The following is a 27,675-nucleotide window of genomic DNA, read 5'->3' as shown; positions in this document are numbered from 1 at the left end:
AGGTAAAAACATTCCAGCTCAGACTCCCTGAACATATTGGCAAGTTTAAGGATCTGTAAGCAGGCTCACCTACCTGGCATTTAGTAGGGGCAGGAGGAGTAGTTCAACATAAGGAGAGGTGCGGACATGGTCATCGAGTACCCTGAGCTGTTGAAAAGACTTTGGCTTCTGCTTTGAGCTTCTGAGAAAGATCTGGACTCAGCATATGTGTCAGGTTTGGGCATCATCTGTGTATGAGTGATTCTACAGCTGGGCGGAGGCACAAAATAAGTTTCTTCTTCTTTTTTTTTTTTTTTAATTTGACAGAGTTAGACAGTGAGAGAGAGACAGAGAAAGGTCTTCCTTCCATTGGTTCACCCCCTAAATGGCCGCTACAGCCAGAGCTATGAAGCCAGGCGCCAGGTGCTTCCTCCTGGTCTCCCATGCAGGTGCAGGGCCCAAGCACTTGGGCCTTTCTCCTCTGCCTTCCTGGGCCACAGCAGAGAGCTGGACTGGAAGAGGAGCAACCAGGACTAGAACCTGGAGCCCATATGGGATGCCGGCGCCACAGGTGAAGGATTAACCAAGTGAGCCGCAGCACCGGCCCCAGACTTCTTTTCTGCAGAGATTAATTTCATGGGATTCTTCCAGCAAGACACCTTTCTGTATGTGATTCTCTTAAGAACAGAGGCATTGTGTTCATTGAAAGTTTCCATTAGCTAATTTAGGATCATCCCCTGATATCTGTTGAGAATAATGAGACTGTGACTAACAGCTGAAGCACTATTTATTCTGCCTTTACAATGTCAGATTATTGTTTATTTTTTAAAAAGATTTATTTATTTGAAAGACTGACAGAGATCTTCCATCCAGTGGTTCACTCCCCAAATGCTGCAACAGCCAGGCCAAAGCCAGGAGTCCAGAAATCCATCTGGGTTTCTCACATGGGTGGCAAGAACCCAAGTACTTGGGTCATCATCTGCTTCTTCTCGGGCACAGTACCGGGAAGCGGGAGCAGAACCAGCCGTCTCGGCATTCTGTCACAGGAAGTGGGTGTCGGAAGCAGCAGCTTTTAGCCCACTGTACCGCAGTGCCTGCCCCTTTTTTAAATTTGTATTAGCCACTTTTACGTGTTTAAATTCTTCATTATTATTGCTATTTCAATTATTTATGAGACATCTATTCAGTGCTACCATGTATGGAACAAAGTGCTGACCTCAGATCTATAGCATGAGAGGTCAAATGGAACTTTACACAAATGAACACCCTGTGTTTTGGCTTTTAAGTCATTTCAGCCCATATTAACCCCTTATTTTCTAATTCTTTTTATACTTGCTCTTGCAGGATTGACACTTCATTAATTTGACTTCCCACTTAGAATCTGTTTCTTTTTCTTTCTTTTTTTTTTTTTTTTTTTTTGGACAGGCAGAGTGGACAGTGAGCGAGAGAGACAGAGAGAAAGGTCTTCCTTTGCCGTTGGTTCACCCTCCAGTGGCCGCCGCAGCAGGCGCGCTGCAGCCGGCACACCGCGCCTGTCCGAAGGCAGGAGCCAGGTACTTATCCTGGTCTCCCATGGGGTGCAGGGCCCAAGCACTTGGGCCATCCTCCTCTGCACTCCCTGGCCACAGCAGAGAGCTGGCCTGGAAGAGGGGCAACCGGGACAGAATCCGGCGCCCCAACCGGGACTAGAACCCGGTGTGCCGGCGCCGCTAGGCGGAGGATTAGCCTAGTGAGCCGCGGCGCCGGCCTTTTTTTTTTTTTTTTTTTTTTTTTTTAAGATTTATTTTATGGCTGGCGCCATGGCTCACTAGGCTAATCCTCCACCTGCAGCGCCGGCACCCCGGGTTCTAGTCCCGGTTGGGGCGCCAGATTCTGTCCCGGTTGCTCCTCTTCCAGTCCAGCTCTCTGCTGTGGCCCGGGAGTGCAGTGGAGGATGGCCCAAGTGCTTGGGCCCTGCACCCCATGGGAGACCAGGAGGAAGCACCTGGCTCCTGTCTTGGGATCGGCACAGCATGCTGGCCTTGGCAGCCATTTGGTGGGTGAACCAACGGAAGGAAGACCTTTCTCTCTGTCTCTCTCTCACTGTCTAACTTTATTTGAAAGACAGAATCAGAGAGGTAGAGACACAGCGAGAGGTCTTCCATCTGCTGGTTCACTGCCCAAATGACCACGATAGCCGGAGCTGAGCCCAATCCAAAGCCAAGAATCAGGTCTGGCATTGGGGAAAAAGCAGACATCTTCAGTTTCAAAAGTGCTTTTCCTAATTTTCAAGTTAGCAGGAGGACCTTTTAAAAAGAGGAAGGGGAGTTGGGGGAGCTTAGGGAAGATAATGGTTCAGGTGGTTGATTGTCATGCAGGTTCTCATGGTCAGCTCCAGTAATCAGCTTGACACCAGTTAGGTGGAGCTTCCTTTGATGTGGAGCTGGTGGCTAGAAATTTTTGACCAAGCTGTGGTGTCAATTAAAACTAGGTTTGGTGGGGTTGGCATTGTGACACAGTGTGTCAGGCGCTGGGAACACTGGCATCTTGTATCAGAGTGCCAAGTTGAGTTCTGACTGCACTGCTGTGATCCAGCTCCCTGCTAATGCATGGGGAAAGGCTGATGGCCTAAGTAGTTGAGGCCCCTGATATCCATGTAGGAGACCAGGGTGGAGTTCCAGGCTCCTGGTTTTGGCCTGCTATAGTGGAGCCCTGGCCATGGCTCTGTTTGGAGAGTTAACCAGCTGATGAAAGATCTGTGTCTCCCTTTCTCTCTGTAACTCTTTCAAATAAATAAAACAAAATCTTAAAAAAAAAAAAAAAACAAACCACACCAAAACCTGGTTGTAAATTTCTTGCTTACCTGAGGTCTATGATTCTAACTCTGTCTTTTTTTTTTTTTTTTGGACAGGCAGAGTGGACAGTGAGAGAGAGAGACAGAGAGAAAGGTCTTCCTTTTTGCCGTTGGTTCACCCTCCAATGGCCGCCACGGCCGGCGCGCTGTGGCCGGTGCACCGCGCTGATCCAATGGCAGGAGCCAGGTACTTATCCTGGTCTCCCATGGGGTGCAGGGCCCAAGCACTTGGGCTATCCTCCACTGCACTCCCTGGCCACAGCAGAGAGCTGGCCTGGAAGAGGGGCAACCGGGACAGAATCCGTGCCCCAACCAGGGCTAGAACCCGGTGTGCTGGCGCTGCAAGGCGGAGGATTAGCCTACTGAGCCACGGCGCCGGCCTCTAACTCTGTCTTGTAGTCAATGCCTGGAGTTGCCTTTTTTTTTTTTTTTTTCATTTTGGTTTTTTTTTTTTTTTAAGATTTATTTGAAAGGCAGAGCAATAGAGAGAGAGAGAGAGAGAGAGAGAGAGAGAATGAAATCTTTTATCCATTGATTTACTCCCCAAAAGGCTGCAACAGCCAGGGCTAGACCAGACTGAAGCCAGAAGCCTGGAACTCCATCCTTGTCTCCCTGATGGGTGACAAGGGCTCAGGCACTCAAGCCATCATCTATTGCTGTCCCAGGTGCAGTTGCAGGGAGCTGGATGGGAAGTGGATTGAATAGCTGGAACTTGAGCTGCTGTTCCAGTATGGAATGCTGGCATCTCAAACACTGGCTTAACCTGCTGCACCACAATGCTGGCTCCAGTGACTGGAGTTTCTAAGAAGCATTATTTATCTGTTGAACAAACATTTTGATTAGTCACAAGATCAGCAGTTAGTTTTCGTTCATTAGAATGTGAAAAGGGAAAGGAGGATGTTACGCTTACATTACGCTTACATTACGCTTACAGCATCAGTACCTAGAGCATCCCTGGTAAGTGGCAGTTCATGCTGTTGGGCTTGTGTACAGTGTCTGGGGAGGCTGTGACAAGTAATGGCTGGCGTAAACTTGTTGAATCATTTTGTCTACTTGCTGCTTGGGGCCTCTTTCATAGATATTCTCTGATGTACATTAACACGTAATACAGACGTCTTCACAGTTTGAGTCTACTTCTGTGTCCTTCTACATGCCTCTCACCTAAGACTTTCCTGTCCTAATTTCTAGTCTTACTGTTTTCATGACCCTGATCAGCATGTTAGGACATTTGCTTAGGAGTCTGCTTATGTTCTAATCTCAATCACCTCACTGTCCACACAAACTAGGCAGTCAAGTGTGCTGCCTAAAGCTCTGTGCATTAGGAGGGTTTTCCTTCACTGCCTTTTACTGTTACCCTCTGAGTGAGGCTGTAGTGCAACCACTATAGTAACCACTACATATATGCCAAGGGAAGGGCACCGGTGCAACAGTGGAGGATGATTTGAGAGTTTGAGCTGTCAACTCATGATTGTGCCTTCTAGTCCCCCTTGTGCTTGAACCTAGGTATATCTCTTTTATCTTATGATGGAGTATTGCTGGGTCCATCCATCCTTCTGACGTGTATGTCTTAGAGAACCCAGGTCATGCTGAGTAGTTGTGAATAAATGATCACTTGATGAAGTGCTGTTTTTGCTAGGGCCTGGTAGTATGCCAGAAGGTTTTTATTTTAAGATTTACTTATTTGAATAACAGTGATAGGCGAAAAAGAGGGAGAAAGAGAGTGAGAGAGAGCGAGCACTATCTTCCACTGACTGGTTCACTCTGCAAATGGCCACAACAGCTGGTCTGGGCCAGCCTGAAGCCAGGAGCCAGGCACTCCATCCAGATCTCCCGTGTGGATGGCAGGGACCCAAGTACCTGAACCATTATCTGCTGCCTCCCAGGTGCATTAGCAGGAATGTTGGAGTGGAAGCAGAGGTGCTGGGACTTAAACCAGCTCTCTGGTATGGAACTGTGGGTGTCCAAAGCAGCAGCTTAACTTGTGCTACATCAGCAGCCCCATATGAGAAGCTGCTTTGCAAAAGGCTCACCCTTTTCCACTTCTAATGGCATGGACTTGTTGTAGAACCACAGGCATCTGTACTGGTTCTCCCACTGGGGCTTGCCCTAGTACTCCTTGTACCGTTGGTCTGCTTGGTTTTTTGCTTCACCACCTAAATCTGCAAAGTCCTTTCCTGGTCTGTCCTACTTTATAAACGGTCTGTTTTTGGTGTCACCCACTATAAAGGTCAGAGCTGTGTTTCTTACACGTTGTGCTTCCCTCTTCTTGATGGGACTTGCAAAAATGCAACGATTAACCTAGAGGCCTTTATTTCATGCCCCTTATTGCTGGGCCTATAAAAATGTTACTGATGTCATGAGATTTGAATTTTGTAGCATTTATCTCTCACCCTATGGAGAACATGTGTCTTATCAAGGCTTTCAGTGTGCTCTCCACCTGTTGCTCATCTGGCCCAGTTAGCATATTATCAGTATAGTGTGATATTCTGCAGGAAATCTACATGATCCATATCTCTTAGGACTATATTATGCCAGAGGATGACAGAATGACATAGTCCTGTAAATGTATGCTGTAATCCATTTTATGTGAATGTAAATTGTTTCTGATCATGTTTCCTGATGGGAATGTATAATTTATTTATTTAGAGTTTATTTCTCAAATCCTTGGCTGACTACCATGCACTTAGGGCTGTGTTGATCTGTTATATAGCAAAGATACCACATCTGGAATGGCAGCTGCAGTTGCAGCTACTATTAAATTGAATTTGCAGTAATCTGCTTTTTGCTTGGGATTTGTTTGGTTTCCACAGGGACTAAACTAAAAAGTGAATTGTGCAACTCTAAGAGTATAGCACTGATTTCTGCCGTTATACTGCCTCTACCCCAGAGATACAGTATTGTTCTGTTTCGTATTTATTATCTTGGTGGGTTGAGTGGGGCAGTCTTAGAGGTTTCCTTCTACTTGGCCTTCCCCAGTGTGTTAACTCTTACCTCACAGTCAAGACCAGAATGGGGGTTGCTCAAATTTCCAAAATTGTCTATCTCAATTATACATTCAGGGACCACCAGGAAGCCTTTGGAGACCCACTCTGAGCTCTTCTTAACTAGGATTCCATTTACTCCTCACTTCCAGACTCCAGGTATCAATGCCAACCTATCTTCAAAACATTAAAATGTTCTTTTATCCCCCCAGTTCATAGTTACCTAAATGAACAGCTGTACAGCAACTTTATAATTTGTGTGCCAGTATAGATGGATTGAGACTAGGCAAGAGGTCTCTGGTGTTGCCCACAAAAGCACTGGGGTGCTGCCAGCCCAGGCAAAGAGGGTTTAGGACCAGAGAGCATGGAATGGGGCACCAAGAGCTCTTCCTGAGAAGATGGTGGGAGTTGGACCGTGTGTGACCTGAGGCTTCAAGCCCTCGGCACATGCTCCATTTTCCCATCATACTTCACTTACAGAATTTTAGATAAAATTCTAAGAATTTCAAGACTAGGGCAACTGGAGAGTACTCCAGATTACAGGGATCACCGATGTCCATGGAATCTATATCATATAGATCTCTCAGAGCTACAAATTTCTCTGGGAATTATTGTAATTTGGTGTTGCAAGTTCCTTTCTTCTGGGCCCTGGCCCTCCTTTGGTTGACAAGTTCAGTCTGAATGTAGCCTAAGTTTTGAAACTGGGCATGGGATCCTGAATTTATTTATTTAATTTATTTATTTGAGATGGAGATGTAGAGTTACAGTGAGAGGGAGAGACAGAGAGAAGGTCTTCCATCCGCTGGTTTACTCCCCAAATGACCGCAACGGCCAGAGCTGTGCTGATCCAAAGCCAGGAGCCAGATGCTTCCTCCTGGTCTCCCAAGCGGGTGCAGGGACCCAAGGACTTGGACCATCTTCCACTGCCTTCCCAGGCCACAGCAGAGAGCTGGATCTGAAGAGGAGCAGCCGGGACTAGAACCGGCGCCCATATGGGATGCCAGCGCCACAGGCGGAGGATTAACCCACTGTACCACAGCTTCAGCCCTTGAATTTATTTTTAAATTGTACAGACAGAGCTCTCATCTACTGGTTCACTCCTCAAATGCCTGCAATAGCTGTGCTGTGTCAGGCTGAAGCCCAGGGCTGGGAACTCAATTCTTATCTATCATGGGTAGCAGGCACCTAAGTATGCTGCCTCCCAAGGTATGCCTTAGCAAGAAGCTAAGAACTTCAACCAGGCCCTCAGGTATAGGATGCAGGCATCCCAGCTCGTGGCTTGATCACTATGCCCAGTGACTGCCCTGGGATCCAGAGTTTTTTGTTGGGGTTATTGCCCTCTGCATCTCAATCTTCCATCCTTCATCAAATAAAATAGTCTTCTTATTGGCTCCTCATCTGTTTCGCCTCTAGTGTCATGTCCTATTACCTGACTCCATAAATCTGTAAGTCATGTCTCTTTGCCACTCTAACCTTGCTGGTCATTATGGTAATTGTGCAAACCTGACTGTTTTTTAAAATTTTTATATCAAAGTAACTTTTTTTAAAAAAAGATTTATTTATTTATTTGGAAGGCAGAGGTTACAGGGAGAGGGAGAGAGCTTCCATCCGCTGGTTCACTCCCCAAATGGCTGCAGTAGCCAGAGCTGGGCTGATCTGAAGCCAGGAGTTTTTGCGGGTCTCCCTTGTGAGTGCAGCGACCCAAACACTTGGGCCATCCTCCGCTGCTTTCCCAGGCTCATTAGCAGGGAGTGGGGTTGGCAGTGGAGCAGCTGGGTCTCGAACATGTGCCCATATGGGATACAGCACCCCCCTCCCCCCGACTTCTAATAGTTATTATGGTAACCTGGTCTCCTTTGGAGGGTCCTGTCATGGCCATTGCTTATCAGTGAGCAATTTTATGGAGAACAACTTTTTTTTTTTTTTTTTTTTTTTAAGATTTTATTTATTTGAGGGGCCAGTGCTGTGGTGCAGTGGGTTAAAGCCCCGACCTGCAGCACCAGCATCCCATATGTATATGTGCTGCCAAAGTGAGCACAACCAGCATCCCATTTAGATGCTGGTTCAAGTCCCAGCTGCTCCTCTTCCAATCCAGCTCCCTCTGATGGGCCTGGGAAAGCAACAGAGGATGGCCCAAGTCTTTGGGCCTCTGCATCCATGTGGGAGAGCCATTTGGGGAGTGAACTAGCTAATGGAAGACCTCTCTCTGTCTCTACCTATTCTGTAACTCTTTCAAATAAATCAAATAAATTTTAATTTAAAAAAACAAAGATTTTATTTATTTGAGAGGTAGAGTTACAGAGAGAGGGAGAGACAGAGAAAGGTCTTCCTTCTGCTAGTTCACTCCCCAGATGGCTGCAACAGCTGGAACTGAGCCAATCCAAAGCCAGGAAATTCTGGGTCTCCCGCATGGGTGCAGTGACCCAAGCACTTGGGCCATCTTCCAGTGCTTTCCTAGCCATAAACAGAGAGCTGGATTGCAAGAGGAGTAGCCGGGACATGAACCGGCCCCGTATGGGATGCTGGTGCCGCAGGCAGAGGCTTAGCCTACTACATCACAGTGCCAGCCCCTGAAAACAACCATTAAACTTCTTAATGATGCCAGTGCCCCATCATCAGCACATTCCTTTTGGCATTCTCCCACCCTTTCCAAGGGACAAAATTTGAAGGGTTTTCTGACTGGATGTCATGCATCCATTTTAGCATGCTTGCTTCAAGAGTAAAGGGCTTAATTACAAATTACCCGGGAGATCCCGTGGCTTTCACATTTGGCTTTCAATTGACTGTTAATCACATTCATGTTTTTGCTATCTTTTTTTGAGTCTGTTGTCGTTGTAGTTTCAGTTTGTGCCTTATCCTCTTCAAGTAAGTGCCTGATATATTTAATCAACTAGTACATTCCTTCCACAAATAGACAAACACTGTTTGCCACTGTTAAAGTTTAAAAATTAGATCAGCACCTTGTGCCAAGAATTGTCAGTGTTAGACATGCCCCAGTGATGGCGTCGTCATTCTGTCTAGTCTACTACTGGTTCAACTCAAACTCCAGCTTACTCTCAATTTTCTCATAGCCTTCCTTTCAACAACTGTCAGTAATTTATGTTTTCTGCAAAGCAGGCTATGAATTGGAGTTAGTGTTTAGACTTTTTTAGGGAATGCCTTATTATCAAAAAACCACAAGACAAGTAGGAAGCTGAATTGGACACATTTGATCATTGTCTTGATTGGAGGTGAAGGTTGAATATCTACCTTTAGTTAAATTTCTTTCAAAACATTTTTTGGGTGTCGGGCTGCTTGGGATGTCTGCATTCCACATTCAGGCGCCTAATTTGAGTTTCAGCTCCTCTGCTTCCACCCCCAGCTTTCCGCTAATGCACACCACGGAGGCAGCAGGTGATGGCTCAAGTACTTGGGTCCCTGCTGACCGTGTGGAAATTCAGGTTGGATTCTCAGTCCTGGCTTCAGCCTGGCCCGGCTCTGACTGTTGCAGGCATTTGGGAAGTGGAGCTGTGGATGGAAGATTTCTGTCTTTCTGCCTTTCAAATAAATTCTAAAGATTAATTTAAAATTATTGTAAAACTTTTATTTTCATTCTTGAGTTTTCTAACCTTATAGCTTCCTGAACTGTTCTCCTGCATCTACAATAACTTCCACTTTTCCTAGGTAAAACCACTTTCCTCCCTCATTCACACCCCTCATGTCTTTTCTCAGGTCTTTATGTTAGTTTGTTTTACATTAAAAACTTGCCTTTTTCCTTACATTCTACCACATTTAAGGAATAGAAAAGGGGCCTTGAGAAAACTGAAAATGATGCGTTTTTAAAATAAGTGGCTGTAAATGTTGTGTTTTCAGTATTGTATGTGTGTATATCAATCCTGTTAAAATAACTCCCAGTTGGCAGTGTTCCCAATTAGTAAATTGTACATTTCCATGATGTTCCAGTTTTAAACTGTAATCACTGTTATTGATTGGACTTATTTATATGTAGATATAGATGGATTTTACACTTTAAGTATATCATTTGCTTTTTTCTCTTTTCAGAAATTATACCCCATTTCCCTAAACTGATTAATAGTGACATGGAAGACCCATTTGGTGAGTATCACCTTCATTTTCCTTAGTTAATGATATTTCTGTTTTATCCTTATTGCCATTAAAACTTTGAAAGTAAATTTTTTTTCATGTTTGGCATGCTACTCTCTGGAATAGTGGTTTTTCAAATGTTTTGTTCACAGGGCCCATTTATACCCAGTTTAAAATTATGTATTCTTTAAAGATTTATTTATTTGAAAGACAGAGTTACAGAGAGGCAGAGGCAGTGAGAGAGAGAGGTCTTCCATAAAGTTCTCTATCTTGATCACATAGTAATTTATATAAACTTCTGTTTGGAAATTTGGTTCTGCTGCTATTTCAGAAACATGTGCTTTGTAGTGTTTCATTAGTACTTGATCAAAGAATGGTAACTTGAAAGTTACCTTACTAGTAGGGATGTATAATATTTCTAGTTAAATTTTGCCTATATATATTTCTAGCAACACACACACACAGACACACACACACACACAGAGAGAGAAAGCAACATGAGTAAGGGAATCTAAATCTAGATGAAGATTTTTGTTTTGTTTTGTTTTTTGACAGGCAGAGTGGACAGTGAGAGAGAGAGACAGAGAGAAAGGTCTTCCTTTGCCGTTGGTTCACCCTCCAATGGCCGCCGCAGCAGGCGCGCTGCAGCCGGCACACCGCGCCTGTCCGAAGGCAGGAGCCAGGTACTTATCCTGGTCTCCCATGGGGTGCAGGGCCCAAGCACTTGGGCCATCCTCCACTGCACTCCCTGGCCACAGCAGAGAGCTGGCCTGGAAGAGGGGCATCTGGGACAGAATCCGGCGCCCCGACCGGGACTAGAACCTGGTGTGCCGGCGTAGATGAAGATTTAATAATTGCCTTTTTGACTAAAAAGTTAGTTGCTATTTACTGACCCTATTTTCCTATTGACTTATTTCAAAGTGAAAGATACATTCTAGGATATCAAATGTTTCAAAACCATAGCATAGATTAGGAAATACTTTCCATTAATATATATCAGCACACACACACACACACACACACACCCCAAGAAAAAGTAATCAAAGACAGTTTTACTTGAAGAAGCATTTGATTCAATTCCTTTTTAAACCAGTGGAATTTGAGGAGTTATACTAAAGATGTTACCAAAATTCTCTTCTGCTCTTGCCCAGTTGCTGTTGATGACTGAGGTGAAGCTCTGAGCTCTTGGTACTAGTAATCAGTTCAAATTTGTAGTTTCTGTCTTGCTTTGAGAAGACTGCTACTGACAACCTTGCAAGATCAGAATTACTTCTGAATCTAGGTGACTAATCTTTAGGACTTGACTTTTCTTTCTCTGAAGGATAGGTTAAAAAATTATATTGGGGCTGGTACTGTGGCGTGGCGGGTAAAGCTGCTGCCTGCAATGCCGGCATCCCATATGGACACTGGTTCAAGTCCCAGATGCTCCACTTCCGATCCAACCCTCTGCTGTGGCCTGGGAAAGCAGAGGAGGATGGCCTAAGTCCTTGGGCCCCTGCATCCGTGTGGGAGACCCAGAAGGGGACTCCTGGCTCCTGGCTTCGGATCAGTGTAGCTCTGGCCATTGCAGCTATTTGGGGAGTGAACCAGCAGATGTAAGATATCTGTCTTGATCTCTCTCTCTCTGCCTCTGCCTCTGCCTCTCTGTAACTCTGCCTTTCAAATAAATAAATGTTTTATTTAAAAAAAAAAGGATTATATTTAGTTCATTGACCGGATCTTCAGTTGAACACTAGAGGGCAGTAAATTGCTCTTAATCTGTAGTTGTCATTACCAGGTTAATTCCAGAGGTGATAAGTTATGAATTATTTGGCAACCTGAGTTAATTTTTGGTGCTTGGTGACAAATTCTAAAGTACATGTCCATATGATAAACTAGAATGATGCATGACCTCAAAAGTTTGTGTGTTTTTTTTTTTTTTTTTTTTTTGCTAGAAACTTGTTTTCTTTTTGACTGACATCTTTACCTCACCAAATTTAAGTATAGGGTAAGCATCCCTAATCTGAAATACTGCCAAATCTGAAATTTTTGAGTGTCAACATAATGCCATAAGCGGGAATTTGACTCCTGACTGATCTCATGACGAGTTCTAGTCAAAACCTAAGTGCATGGCTGGCGCCACGGCTCACTTGGCTAATCCTCTGCCTGTGGCGCCAGCACCCCGGTTTCTACTCCCGGTTGGGGTGCCGGATTTTGTCCCAGTTGCTCCTCTTCCAATCCAGCTCTCTTCTGTGGCCCTGGAGGGAAGTGGAGGATGGCCCAGGTGATTGGGCCCTGCACCCACATGGGAGACCAGGAGGAAGCACCTGGCTCCTAGCTTCAGATCAGCGCAGCACGCCGGCTGTAGCGGCCATTTGGGAGGTGAACCAATGGAAGGAAGACCTTTCTCTCTGTCTCTTTCTCTCTCACTGTCTAACTCTGCCTGCCAAAAAATTAAAATAAAAAAATAAAACCTAAGTGCACTAGAAATACTGTGTGAAATAACCTTCAGTGGGGCAGGGATGCCATCATCCCATATTGGAGTGTATCGTTTGAGTGCTGGCTTCTTCATTTCTGATCTTTCTTCCTGCTAATGTGCATCCTGGGAGAGAGCAGATGATGGCCCAAAAATTACTTGGAGGGGCCGGTGCTGTGGCTTAGCAGGGAAAGCCGCCACCTGTGGAACTCCATCCAATATGACTTAATCTGCTGTACCATAACACCATGCCCTCTTTGTTTTAGATCCTCTCCATTGCATCTTATTTTAAAGGGACCTAGGTAAAATACAATGAAAGTAGAACTTGTTAGTCTGTGTTCTTATACACTACCAGTTAAAAGAAAAATTATAATGGCAGCACAATACTTACATGCTGGGTAAAGATGGAGTCCAGAGAGGATGTACTTTAAATTTATGCTACTCTGGTGGTTCACACGCCACTGCTTCTTTCTTCCTCTCTTCTCAACTGTGTGTTAACAGCCAATGTCCCCACAGCATGCCACAGAAAAAGGGACCGAAATAATGACATATCATTCTTTTTAGATTTATTTATTTATTTGAAGGCAGAGTTACAAAGAGAGAGGAGGAGACAGAGAAACCTTCTATCCGCTGGTTCACTCCCCAAATGGCTGCGATGACCAGGGCTAGGCCAGGACACAGCCTGGAACCAGGAGCTTCGTCCAGGTCTCCCTCGTGGTTGCATGGGCTCAAGTACTTGGGCCATCCTCCACTGCTTTCCCAAGCACATTAGCAGGGAGCTGGATTGGAGTAGAGCAGCTGGGACTAGAACTTGTGCCTGTATGGGACACCAGCATTGCAGGCAGCAGCTTAACCCACTACTCTGCAATGCCAGCCCCTACATATCATTTGTGTTAAAATACAGAATTATGATTTACTTCTAAAGATTTGGGAGTAGGAGAGGCTCTGTATACTAATTGCCCTCCCAAAATACTTGAAATTACCTGGCTTCTTCATTAAGTTCCTATGTATCTTCCTTTCTATAGACATGAACACGGTTTGCTTAAAAATATTTTGAGGGAGTTTGTCTTTGATGTGGTAAGTATTTATTGACATATAAATTATTAGGGGCTGGCGCTGTGGCGTAGTAGGTAAATCCGTCTGCAGTGCCTGCATCCCATATGGGCGCTGGTTCGAGTCCCAGCTGTTCCACTTCCAATCTAGCTCTCTTCTATGGCCTGGGAAAGCAGTAGAAGACGGCCCAACACTTGGGCCCCTGCACCAGGTGGGAGACCTGGAAGAAGCTCCTGGATCCTGGCTTCAATTGGCACAGCTCCGGCTTTGCAGCCATCTGGGGAGTAAGTGGATGGAAGACCTCTCTCTCTCTCTCTCTGCCTCTCCTTCTCTCTCTGTGTAACTCTGACTTTCAAATAAACAAATAAATCTTTTAAAAAAAGCAATATAAATTATTAGCATGACTTCTGAATTTAAAGCTAGTTGTGGAGCTGGCATTATGGGGCAGTGGGTTAAGCTGCCACTTGTGACACAGGCATTCCATATGAGTACCAGTTTTGAGTCTCAGCTGCTCCACTTTTTTTTTTTTTTTTTTTTTTTTTTTGACAGGCAGAGTGGACAGTGAGAGAGAGAGACAGAGAGAAAGGTCTTCCTTTTGCCATTGGTTCACCCTCCAGTGGCCGCCACGGCTGGCGCGCTGCAGCTGGCGCACCACGCTGATCCGAAGGCAGGAGCCAGTTGCTTCTCCTGGTCTCCCTTGGGGTGCAGGGCCCAAGCACTTGGGCCATCCTCCACTGCACTCCCTAGCCACAGCAGAGAGCTGGCCTGGAAGGGGGGCAACCAGGACAGAATCCGGCGCCCCAACCGGCACTAGAACCCGGTGTGCTGGCGCCGCAGGCGGAGGATTAGCCTAGTGAGCCGTGGCGTCGGCCAGCTGCTCCACTTTTGATCCAGCTCACTGCTAGTGTGCCTGGGAAAGCAGTGGAAGCTGCCCCAAGAACTTGGACCCCTGCTTCCTATATGGGACACCTGGATGGAGTTCCAGACTCCTGGCTTTACTCTGGTCTAGCCCCAGGGATTGTGGCCATTTGGGGAGTGAACCAGCTGATGGAAGATCTCGCCCTCTCTCTGCAACTCTGCCTTTCAAATATACAAATCTTTAAGGAGAGGGGGAAAAAAGCTAGTTTACATATACTTAGTGTCTTTTTAACCAATACCAGTGAACGTTTTTTGTTTGTTTATTTTTAAGATTTACTTATTTGAAAGGCAGAGAGAAAGAGATCTTCCATCCACTACAGCTGGAGCTGGGCCAGGAGCCTGGGACTGTCATCCAGAGTCTTCCATTTGGGTGGCAGGAGCCAAGTACTTGGGCTATCCTCTGCTGCTTTCCCCAGGCACATTAGCAGGGAGTTGGACTGGAAGCAGAGCAGCCTGGACTCAAACCAGCATTCTGATATGAAATGCTGATGTTGCAAGCCCCAACTTAATGTGCTGTGCCACAACACCAACCCACTCCCCGCCCCAAGATTTATTTATTTATTTCAAAGGCCGAGTGAGAGAGAATTCTCTTACCTGCTTTTGACTCCCCAGTGCCCACAAGTGTTGAAGCCAGGAGCCCAGAACTTAGTCTGAGTCTCTCACATATGTGGCAGCGACCCAGTTATTTGAGCCATAGTGGAGAAGCTGGGACTCAAACCAGCACTCCAATATGGGATGCAGGCAACCCAAGCAGTGACTTAACCTGCTGCACCATGATACCAGTCCCCAGTCTCCTTTTGATTAAAATTTGTATTATATAGGATATATGAGAAACCATTTGCTCAGGTAGTACATAGAACATTACTTTTTTCTTTTTACGAATTTACATTCAGACCGAGTTTATTGAGAGAAAATAAATCCGCAGAGGTGGGTGACCAACTGCCTGCAAATACAGGATGGAACACATGCCAGAAGGCCAGGACATTACTTTCTAAACAAAATTTTCTTTCTTCTTCTTTTTATTTTTTTAGATTTATTTACTTATTTGAAAGTCAGAGTTACACAGAGAGGAGAGGCAGAGAGAGAGGTCTTTCCTATATGGGACACCTGGATTGAGTTCCAGGCTCCTGAGTCTTTCTGCTGGTTCACTCTCCAATTGGTCACAATGGCCGGAGCTGTGCCAATCCAAAGCCAGGAGCCAGGAGCTTCTTCTAGGTCTCCCACACGGGTGCAGCGGCCCAAGGCTTTGGGCCATCTTCTGTTTTCCCAGGCCGTAGCAGAGAGCTGGGTCAGAAGTGGAGCAGGCAGAACTTGAACTGGTGCCCATATGGGATGCTGGTACTGCAGGTGGCGGCTTTACCTGCTACGCCACAGCACCGGCCCCTAAACAGAATTTTCTTATTCTATGTCCTAATCTGTAAATAGTTATGTTGTAAAGGGTATGTTTTTCTAGCTGTTAACAACATTTCTTAAGGAGACATGATTAAGATTAATGAATTTACTTCAAAGTTTAGAGGAAAAAAATTTGTAATCCTATGTTGTTACTTCTTGAAGTTCAATATATTCCAATAACGTGGTCCTTCCCTCCTTCCTCTTTAAGAATGAAGGGTAAAATATGAACTTAATTAGTTTTGAGATCCTTAGAGTGTAGGAGATAAATTCCTCTGGAATTAAGTGATGCCTGAAATATTAGTTCCATAGTTTCCTCCGTGGTGTTGGTTAGAAGCTTTGTTTTTAAGATTTGTTTATTTATTTATTTGAAAGAGTGTCAGAGAGAAAGGGAGGGACAGAGACAGAGAGAGATCTTGCATCTGCTGGTTCACTCCCCAAAAGGCTGCAGCATCCAAGCTGGGCCAAGCTGAACCGAGGAGCCAGAAACTCCATCTGGGTCTCTCACATGGGTGGCAAGGGCCCAAGCAGTTGGGCCATCATCTACTGCTTTCCAAGGCACATTAGCAGGAAGATGGATAGAAGTAGATGGCTAGCACTGGAACAGGCACTGTATGGGATATGGAATGCTGGTGTTGCAAGCAGTGGTTTAATCTGATGAGAAATTTAATGTAACATTATTATATTATATTATATTATATATTAAATATTCTCTGTCATCTTTGTTCCTGATAATAATATACACTGAAAGTAAGGTCTTTTTCACTGTTACATCCTATTGCCCAACAGGAAGGACACAATACAAATATGTTTTTTTTTTTTTAACTGGTTTTGTCTGCTGAAGATAAAATTATCAATCTCAAGGAAAATAAAGTGAACAGACATCAATTTTTGTGAGCTTAAATAGCAGATGTCATGTGATTATTTCTTCTCACAGTAGAGAATAGCCCTGGTAGTGGCAGTGCAGGCTTGGACAGGTACTAAGTAGTACTGCTGACAGTGTGGCCATCTCTAGTGTCCTGCCACCATTTGCCACCACTTCTGACTGCCATTTATTCTTGGAAAGTCAGAGCAAATATGAGGGATTGGCTAAATATATAGACTGGTTTTGGTTCATTTCTGCACACTGAGCCCTTATCAATGTGTCATGCACCCTATAAAGGCAATAATAAATATTATGCAAATGTTTTCTCCAGCTTGTAGTTTGTCTTTTTCTTTCTAGTAGAAATTTTTAACTTGCTGAGTTCCAATTTAATAACTTTTTTCTCTTATGATTCATGCCTTTTTTGTTCTAAGAAATTTTTGTTTAATCCCAGATCACAGATTTTTTTTTTTTAAAGATTAATTTATTTGAGAGAGAAGAGGAGAGGAAAGGAGATGAGATGAGATCTTCTGTCAGCTGGTTCACTTCCCAAAAATGGCTGCAATAGCCAGGGCTGGGCCAGGCCTAAGCTAGGAGCCTGGAACTCCATCTGGTCTCCCACACGGATGCAGGGGCCCAAATAGTTGGGCATCTTCTGCTGCTTTCCCAGGCACATTAGAGGGAGCTGGATTGGAAGTGGAGCAGGCAGGACTCTAACCTGGTGCTCATATAGGATGCTGGCATTGCAGACATTGGCTTAACCTGCTGTGCCACAATGCCAGCCACACGTAGATTTTCATCTGTTTTTATCTTTTTAAGAAGTTTGTTATTTTCAGTTTTACATTTAAGTCACTAGTTCTTTCTGAGTTAATATTTGGATGTGATACATATTTGAAAATACTCTGTTGTCTGATGAATTATCTTGGCACCCTTGTTGAATTCCTGATGAATTCTGTAATTTTCTAGGAAAATGTAGTTGGCCAGAATGACTCAAAAAATAGAAATCCTATCTAGACTGATGTTAAAACGTATCTAGGCCCAGTCAGTTTTATGGGCAATTTAATTCATCTTGAAGGAACAGATAATTGTAATGTTTTATCAACCACAGTAGAGCAGAGAAAAAGAAAGTATATTTATTCATTTTTTAAAGGTAGCAAAATCCTAGTAACTAAAAAAGCTGACAAAGATAGTATAAAATACATTTGTCTTATCCCACTTAATGAATACAGTTAAAGAAATACTATATAAAATACTTGCAGAGGCAAGCATTTAGCTTAGCCATTAAGTCACTGGTTGGGCTGCTTGCAACCCTTTCAGATTGCCTCAGTTTGAGGCCTGGATCTGGCTTCTGATTCTAGCTTCCTAACAGTGCGGAAGCTGAGAGGCAGCAGGTAATGTCTCAGGTAATTGGGTGTCTGTTTCTGTCTCTCTGCTGATCACATTTTTAAATACAGATTAAATCCAACAAACCATTATTACTTTTTTCTGATTTCAAAAACAATACAGATTTCTTACAGAAAAATTAGAAAATGCATTATAAGTTTAAAAAATTAAGTTTAAAAAATTGTTAAATCACACTTGATCTTTCCCCACAAGTGCTAACTACTGATACCATTTTTTAAAAAGTTTATCAATTATTTTTTAAATTTACTTATTTTTCATTCTGTTTGAGTGACAGAGATCTTCCATCTATTGGTTACTCCTCAAATTCCCACAGCAGTCCAGGCTGGGCCAGACTGAAGCCAGGAGCCTAGAATTCCATCCAGGTCACCTATGTGGGTGACAGGACCCAAGTACTTGAGCCATCACCTGTGCTCTTCTTCTTCTTCTTCTTCTTCTTCTTCTTCTTCTTCTTCTTCTTTTTTTTTTTTTTTTGAAAGGCAGAGTGGACAGTCTTATTCCTCTAATATATTTCTTTTCTTTCTTTTTACAGGCAGAGTGGACAGTGAGAGAGAGAGAGAGAAAGGTCTTCCTTTGCCGTTGGTTCACCCTCCAATGGCCGCCGCGGCTGGTGCACTGCGGCCGGCGCACGGCACACGCGGAAGATTAGCCTATTGAGCCGCAGCGCCGGCCTCAACATATGGATTTATAACTGCTTTTTTCCCCCAATTTTGTGTGTGAAATATATTAGAAGAAATATATGGCCGGCGCTGCAGCTCACTAGGCTAATCCTCCGCCTTGTGGCACCGGCACACTGGGTTCTGGTCCCGGTCGGGGCACCGGATTCTGTCCCGGTTGCCCCTCTTCCAGGCCAGCTCTCTGCTGTGGCCAGGGAGTACAGTGGAGGATGGCCCAAGTGCTTGGGCCCTGCACCCCATGGGAGACCGGGAGAAGCACCTGGCTCCTGGCTTCAGATCAGCGCGGTATGCCGACTGCAGCTCGCCGGCCGCACGGCCATTGGAGGGTGAACCAACAGCAAAAAGGAAGACCTTTCTCACTGTCCACTCTGCCTGTAAAAAAAAAAAAAAAAGAAAGAAAGAAAGAAAGAAAGAAAGAAAGAAAAGAAATATATTAGAAGAATAAGACCAGAATTTCCTTCAATATCTAGGTTATTAAGAAATGTATAAATAATAATTCATTATTATGTTGATAGATCAAAAACTAGGACAAAAATGACATGCTCATCTTTGTTGGCAAAAAATTTTGACAAAATTCAACTTAAAAACTTTAATTACTGTAGGAGTAGGATAATTTACTTAAATGATTGATAATAATACCTACATTTCTACCAAATTGATTTAAAAATTGGTAACATTAAGACATGCTTTGTAAAATAATGTTAAATAAACCCTTCTTTTTTTTTTATTTTTTTATTTTTTTGACAGGCAGAGTGGACAGTGAGAGAGAGAGACAGAGAGAAAGGTCTTCCTTTTGCCGTTGGTTCACCCTCCATTGGCCGCCGCGGCCGGCGCGCTGCGGCCGGCGCACCGCGCTGATCCGATGGCAGGAGCCAGGAGCCAGGTGCTTTTCCTGGTCTCCCATGGGGTGCAGGGCCCAAGCACCTGGGCCATCCTCCACTGCACTCCCTGGCCACAGCAGAGGGCTGGCCTGGAAGAGGGGCAACCGGGACAGAATCCGGCGCCCCGACCGGGACTAGAACCCGGTGTGCCGGCGCCGCTAGGCGGAGGATTAGCCTAGTGAGCCGCGGCGCCGGCTAATAAACCCTTCTTTGACCTCCCATTGTCTATTGATAACGCTAGCATGAAAAATGTGTATATTCTTTCATTTTTTTTTCTTTTTGAACATTGCTTGCATACTTAATGTGATCAAGTGTAGTTCTGTAATACCAACAGACACCAGCATATTTATCAGCAAAATACAGAGGTAATGTCCAATATTACACTTATTCCACATTATTTTTGGGAGTACTAGACAACGCAGTAAGGCAAACAAATTAGAGGTATGTTTTCAGTAATGAACAAAATAATTTTATATTTGTTGGCAAAAATTCGAAACAATCAGTGAAAGAAAAGTCTAATAAAATGGCAAAAGAAATGTTAAAGATGAATAATTAAAATGTATATAATAGGATCTGGTGCTGTGGTGCAGCGGGTTAACGCCCTGGCCTGAAGTGCCGGCGTCCCATATGGGCGCCAGTTCGAATCCAGGCTACTCCTCTTCCGATCCAGCTCTCTGCTATGGCCTGGGATAGCAGTAGAAGATGGCCCAAGTCCTTGGGCCCCTGCACCCACATGGGAGACCCAGAGGAAGTTCCTGGCTCCTGGCTTCGGATTGGCGCAGCTCCAGCCATTGCGGCCAATTGGGGAGTGAACCAGCAGATGGAAGACCTCTCTCTCTGCCTCTCCTCTCTCTGTGTGTAGTTCTGACTTTCAAATAAATAAATAAATCTTTAAAAAATATATATAATATATGTAAGTATAATAAGTTATATATAAAAAATAAAGGTGTAAAAGTAATTTACAGTAAAAACCAAAATTATAAAATAACTAGAGTGATCTTAACAAGAAGTATGTAGCCTATATGATAAAAGTAGAAATTTGCTGCCGGCGCCGAGGCTCACTAGGCTAATCCTCCGCCTTGCGGCGCCGGCACACTGGGTTCTAGTCCCGGTTGGGGCGCTGGATTCTGTCCCGGTTGCCCCTCTTCCAGGCCAGCTCTCTGCTGTGGCCAGGGAGTGCAGTGGAGGATGGCCCAAGTCCTTGGGCCCTGCACCCCATGGGAGACCAGGAGAAGCACCTGGCTCCTGCCATTGGATCAGTGCGGTGCGCCAGCCGCAGCGCACCAGCCGCGGCGGCCATTGGAGGGTGAACCAACAGCAAAGGAAGACCTTTCTCTCTGTCTCTCTCTCTCTCACTGTCCACTCTGCCTGTAAAAAAAAAAAAGTAGAAATTTGCTGTTACTAAGTAATAGATGTATTATGTCATGTAATAGGAAAAATTACCAATAACATTTATTACATAGATTTAATACAATTTTAGTAATTGTAGTGAACTTACACTTCCTTTTGGTATTTGACTAAGTGATTATAAAGTATAGGTAAAATTAAAGTTAATAAACTCCCCCTTTTATTCAGTATTTTTTATTTTTATTTCATTTTTATTTTTTTCATACTAAGTTGTATAAGGTCTCAGTTGTATTTTTAGATCATATGTTCTCTTCCATTGAGCTGTCAATTTTTTCACAAAATATGTGTATCACTACAGTCAAAACAACTTCTGATTGTATCTGTTCCATATTCTGTCATGTTGAAAATGACTTTTCATGATTAGAGCTTTGACTTGATTCAAAGGCAGGATAATTTTTACAAGATTACAATTTGAAACATCAATGAAGTTTAAAACATAGAGGCGCATGGGTGCATACACACACACACACACATGCCATAATTGAGGCTTCCATTAAAGGAAGGTGATAATATAAAAGGTTATCCTATGGAATGGTGCTGAGGGCCTTTAATTACACACTGAAGATCTGTTGGGGGTTTTCCTTCATCAACCCAGTGTTTGGTAGCCTGAGTGATATCACATCAAATTGCAATCTAAATACAGTATTCCTTTTTTTTATTGCTTAGAAGGATTACTGTTACCTTTGATTTGTCTAAGCCTTTTTGAATTTGATATTTAGGTTCCTATGAACCTACATCTTTGATTTTGTTGATTGACCTCCCAAGTGAACTTAAATTTTTATTTATTTATTTGAAAGAGAGGGAAGCAGTCACAAAGAAATCTTCCATCCATCATTTCATTTTCCAAATGCTCACTAGAGCCAGAGCAGGGCCAGGCCAAAGCAAGGACCCAGAACTCAATCCAGGCCTCTCATGGAGGCAGCAGGGACTCAGTTGGTTAAGCCATTACTGCCGCTTCCCAGGGTATGCATTAGCAGGAAGCTGGATTTGGAAGCATAGCTGAGAGTCAAACTAGGCAGTCAGATATGGGATACAGGCATCTCAAGCAACGCCTTCACTGCTACGCCAAATGCCTGTCCCCCACAACAGTTTAGATGCTGTAAAACAAGTGAATTTGGCAACTTTGTCTTTATCCCAGGGGTCAGTCTAAAGTTTATTTATTTATTCATTTATTTATTTTTAAAGATTCATTTTATTTATTTGAAAGGCACAGTTACAAAGAGAGAGGGATAGATGAGAGAGAGAGAGAGATCTTCCATCTGCTGGTTTATTCCCTAAACGGTCACAACAGCTAGAGCTGGGCCAGGCCCAAGCCAGGAGCTTCTTCCAGGTCTCCCACATGGGTGCAGGGGCTCAACCACTTGGGCCATCCTCTGCTGCTTTCCCAGGTGCATTAGCAGTGGTCTGGCTTGGAAGTAGAGCAGTTGGGATTCAGTCTGGCACCCATGTGTTGGATGCCGACGCTATAGGCGGTAACTTTTTTGCTACGCCACAACACCAGTCACTTTCCCCTTCAGTTTAAGCTCAGTAACCAAAGGGCGTGAATAGCAAAAAGCCTTCAAAGTCTTAAATAATAAAAGAAAAAGATGGTACCTAAGGAGGTTCACTCTTGCTAGGATGAGGAGTTTGGCTTAATACTAAACGTGTTCAGGGCTGGCGCTGTGGCAGCAGGTTAAAGCCACCGCCTGCAGTACCGGCATGCCGTATGGGCTCCAGTTTTAGTCCTGGCTACTATACTTCTGATACAGCTCTCTGCTCTGGCCTGGGAAAGCAGAAGACAGCCCAAGTCCTTGGGACCCTGCACCCACACGGGAGATCTGGAAGAAGCTTCTGGCTCCTGGCTTTGGATCAGCTCAGCTCCAGCCTGTTGCAGCCAGTTGGGGAGTGAGCCAGCAGATGGAAGACTCTCTCTCTCTCTCTCTCTCTCTCTCACTCTCTCTCTCTCTCTCTCTCTCTCTTTTTTTTTTTTTTTTTTTTTTTTTTGACAGGCCGAGTTAGTGGGAGAGAGAGACAAAGAGAAAGGTCTTCCTTCCATTGGTTCACTTCCCAAATGGCCGCTATGGCCGGTGCGCTTTGCCAGTCCAAAGCCAGGAGCCAGGTGCTTCTTCCTGGTCTCCCATGCAGGTGCAGGGCCCAAGCACTTGGGCCATCCTCCACTGCCTTCCTGGGCCACAGCAGAGAGCTGGCCTGGAAGAGGAGCAACCGGGACAGAATCTGGCGCCCCAACTGGGACTAGAACCCCAGGGTGCTGGCGCTGCAGGCAGAGGATTAGCCTTGTGAGCCACGGCGCCAGCCAGACTGCTCTCTCTTTGTATCCCTACCTTTCTATGTAACTGTCTTTCAAAAAAAAAAAAAAAAAAAAAACAACTAAATGTGTTCATGTTTAGTTCTAGTCATAATTTCATAACTACATTCATAGTAGATGGCTTACTGTTAGTTATAATTAAAGTCAGTTAGTATCCTGATCCTATCCAAACAGTAATTTTTTAAAAGATCTATTTAATTATTTGAAAGACTGACAAAAATGGTGAGAAACAGAGAGATCTTCTATCTGCTGGTTCACTTCTCAAAAGACCATAGCAGCTGGGACTGGTCTGGGTCAAAGCTAGGAGTTCAGAACTCCATCCAGGTCTCGCACATTGGTCTCAGGAGCCCAAATACTTGGGCCATCTTCAGCTGCTTTCCCAGGCGCATTAGCAAGGAGGTGCATCTAAAATAGAGCACCTGGGATTCAAAACAGCACTCCAAAATGAGATACCAGCATCACATATGGTGGTTAAATCACTGTCACAACTCTGGCCCCCAAACAGTAATTTTATTAAATCATTCAATAAATGTTTGTTGGCTCACCTCTGTGTCTCACCATGAAGGAAAAAACACCAAGATATAGTTCTGGCTCAGAGAGGAAATTGAGAACTGTTAATGAGAGGCAGAACAAAATATTTTTATATAGATTTTTAAAAGTTATGTTATTGGGGGCCGATATTGTGACGCAGTGGATTAAGTCCCCACCTGCAATGCCAGCATCCCATATGAGCACTGGTTCAAGTCCCAGCCTCTCTGCTTCCAATCCAGCTCTCTGCTATGGTCTGGGAAAGCAGTGGGAGAGAATCCAAGTGCTTGGGCTCCTGTATCCGTGTGGCAGACCCAGAAGAAGCTCCTGACTCCTGGCTTCGGATCTGCCCAGTTCTGGCCATTGTGCCATTTGGGGAGTGAACCAGTGGTTGGAAGACTTTCTGTCTTTTCCTCACTCTGTCTGTAACTTTGCCTCTCTAAATAAATAAATAAATCTCTAAAACAAAACAAAAAAAAAAAACAAAGATCACACATGATCCTGAGGCACACTTGCACACTGCTGGTAATAATGCCATGCCTCCTGGAGGTTTATGTTGTGTAAAACGGTCTGACAGTGATCTGGGTTTGTCTTGAAACCCTGCAGCTAAAATTTTTATTGCATGTCTTGATTTATCTTACTGCAGAGTGGAGACTCAGACCTAAATTACTTAGATAGGAATCCTTGCTTTGTCACTTAGTAACTTGGAAAAGTGTACTCCATGTGACTCAGTTTTCTCCTCTATGAAATGGAGATTGCAGTGTTATCTTTGGGGCTGCCGTTGTAGTATAGCGGGCAAAGCTGCTGCCTATTATGTTAGCATCTTATATGGGCACTGGTTCGATTCCCAGCTTCTCCACTTCCTATCTAGCTTCCTGCTAATGGGGAAAGTAGCAGAAAATGTCCCAAGTACTTGGGCCCCTGTTGCCCATGTGGGAGACCCAGAAGAAGCTCCTGGCTTCTACCTGGCCCAGTCCTAGCCCTTGTGAGCATTTGAGAGTTAACCAGGATAGAAGATTGGTCTTTCTCTCCCTCCCTCCCTCCCTCTCTCCCTCCCTCCCTCCCTCTCTCTCCCTCTCTCTCCTCTCTCTCTCTCTCTCTCTCTTTCTCTCTTTCTCTCTCTCTTTCTCTCTTTCTCGTTTCTCTCCCTCTTCTCTGTAGCTCTTTCAAATAAATATATGTTTTTTAAAAAGTGGTATCTTTCTCAAAGGTTTGTTGTAAGAATTAGGTAAATAGGTAAAATGAAGCAGGTATTTGGTGCAGTGGTTAAGATACCCCTTGGGACACCTACATGCTATATGGAAGTCCTCACTCCCTTGGTTTCAGTTTTTCTGCTAATGTGCACCCTGGGAGGCAGCAGGTGATGGTTCAAGTACTTGGGTCCCTATCACCTATATGGGAGACCCAGATTAAATTCCAAGCTGCTGGCTTCAGCCTCGCCCAGGCTAGGCAGTTGCAGATATTTGAGGAATAAACCAGTGGATGGAAGATTCTCACTCATATTTCACATTCAATCATTTTCTCCCTCTTCCCCTCCCCTCCTCTCTCTCTCCCTCTCCCTCTCCCTCTCCTCTCCTTCTCCCCACCTTCAAGTAAATAATTACATAAATAAGCAAGCAAGCAGGAAACCAGAATCAGACCAGAAATCAGCTTTTAGTGATTATAAACTGGTAGTCCTTGTGTTTGTTTTAGGAATTAGAAAAGAATTTTTAAAACCGGTTTTTAATAATCTAAAAGCTATCTAATTAAAAGAATCTATTGCTGTCTATTGATGTGAGTTTATGCTAGTAGGTAGCCCATAGCTAGCAATGTAATCTCAGTCTGAGCTGTCTTTATTTTTGCTTTTTGTCACAAAACTCATCAGTGATTTATTTATATGTACATTTTCTACAGGCTTGGCATATATTCCAGCATAAATACAGCCAGGACTTGAACTGGTGCTCTTATGGGATGCTGGCATTGCAGGCGGAGGCTTTACCCGCTGCGCCACAGTGCTGGCCCCAGGAGATCTCTTCTTCTGTCTGTCTTCCTCTCTGTTCTCTCTGCCTTCCAAATAAAATAAATAAATATTTTTAAAAATTTGTGTCTTGGGAGGTTTTGTGTAGTGACTACATTTGTACAGGCCAGCAGCACTAATAAAGTTTTTCAGAAAGGGAAATTTGGGATAGGCCATTTGGAGAGTGAACCAGCAGATGGAACAAAGGCTCAAGTTTTCCATATTTTTCTCTGACCTCATTATGTTTTTTTCTCAAGGTGTTAATTAACATTCTATTACCTTTTAATGAGATTTAGAAGAAAGGTATGTATAATGTAAAACATAATTTTTCTTTGGCTTTGGAAATGATATACAAATATTTTTCCCCTGGATGGCACATTTCCGGTAGTTGTAAAAACAAGGTTGTTAAAAAGGGAATGATAGGGGCCAGCACCGTGGCACACTAGGTTAATCCTCCACCTTTGATGCCAGCATCCCATAGGGGTGCTGGTTCTAGTCCCGGTTGCTCCTCTTCCAGTCCAGCTCTCTGCTGTAGCCTGGGATTAGCAGTGGAGGATGGCCCAGGTGCTTGGGCCCCTGCACCTGCATGGGAAACCAGGAAGAAGCACCTGGCTCCTGGCTTCGGATCGTAGCAGCTCCAGCCATAGCGGCCAATATTTGGGGAGTGAACCATCGGAAGGAAGACCTTTCTCTCTCTCTGCCTGGAACTTTACCTGTCAGATAAATAAATAAATAACATCTTTTAAAAAGGGGAGGATGATAGAAAAAAGATGGATACTTCATACATGGAAGACAACAAATAAAATGCCTTTGAATTTCTGGCTGGAGCAGGTTTAATAGAAACACCACTTACACAGTCATCCTTAGTTCTTTTGCAGGAATTAGTGTTGACTCATCATGTAACCAGGTGTTCATTACTCAGACTTTTTAGTAGGGAGTGAAGTGTATTCTGCACACTTACCAGAAGAGAATGTTATTTAAGGAGATTTCCTTGTTAGAAATTTCTGGATAATTTTTTACAACTATCATCACATATTTATTATATTCCTACTGGATATGTGACCAAATGTTGTAATATTTATATTTCTTTCTTCCTTGCTTGTGAATTTGAGGGTTACCTGAATTAGAAAGAAGGAAAATTAAGTGGTAGCAGTTAATAGTCATCTCTTTGAGTCACCAGCAATGTATGCCACTTGACTGGGAAACATTCAGCATATTTCAAAATCCTGTATGGGAGCACCTTAATTTCTGACTGGTTAGTTTCTATATAACATTGATACTTCTTCGTTCCTTAATAAAAATCAATTGAGAGTTAGTTTTTATGACTATCATGTGATTTTATAAACTATTTTTAAAAGCATTTTTCCTTTAAGATTGAGATGCCTTATTTAATTTTATTGGAACTATATAAAAATATATCTTCAGCTCATGAAAAAGTACTGTTTTGAGTAGAAAGAATTATTAATTGGATGGCCAGTAAGATAGAGGCTAATTTCAAACTGATAACAAATGAGTCTCACTCTAAGAAGGTCTTTAGATGAAATAAAATCATTTTTTGCTTGGTTCCTCAGACTTTAAATTGTTATTAATATCTAGATACTATAAGTGTTATTAGAACAAGTAATAGTAATTCAGTTGCTAAAGAATGTCTGTATCAAGGCCGATGCCGCAGCTCAATAGGCAAGTCCTCTGCCTGCGGCACCAGCACCCCGGGTTCTAGTCCTGGTCGGGGCGCCGGATTCTGTCCCGGTTGCCCCTCTTCCAGTCCAGCTCTCTGGTGTGGCCGGGAGTGCAGTGGAGGATGGCCCAAATCCTTGGGCCCTGCACCCGCATGGGAGACCAGGAGAAGCACCTGGCTCCTGGCTTCGGATCAGCACAGTGCGCCAGCTGCAGCCGCCATTGGAAAGTGAACCAGTGGTAAAGAAAG

General features: G+C 44.0%; 1 protein-coding gene across 9 annotated transcripts in view; it reads left to right on the top strand.

The window, feature by feature from the left end:
• The window catches only part of MED18 (mediator complex subunit 18), a 186,153-nt gene that overhangs the window by 83,536 nt on the left and 74,942 nt on the right, over positions 1 to 27,675 (top strand). For all 9 annotated transcript variants that reach the window (XM_051858073.2, XM_051858074.2, XM_051858075.2 and 6 more), the window contains one exon: positions 9,835 to 9,888. In XM_051858073.2, coding sequence (XP_051714033.1) covers positions 9,835 to 9,888 — 54 coding nt within the window. The remainder of the gene's footprint in view (positions 1 to 9,834; positions 9,889 to 27,675) is intronic.

The sequence above is a fragment of the Oryctolagus cuniculus genome, chromosome 7 (assembly GCF_964237555.1).
Source record: "Oryctolagus cuniculus chromosome 7, mOryCun1.1, whole genome shotgun sequence".
In the NCBI taxonomy this organism is placed as follows: Eukaryota; Metazoa; Chordata; class Mammalia; order Lagomorpha; family Leporidae; genus Oryctolagus; species Oryctolagus cuniculus.
The sequence above is the reverse complement of the archived record's forward strand: the minus strand, read 5'-3'. Positions and strand labels throughout refer to the sequence as shown.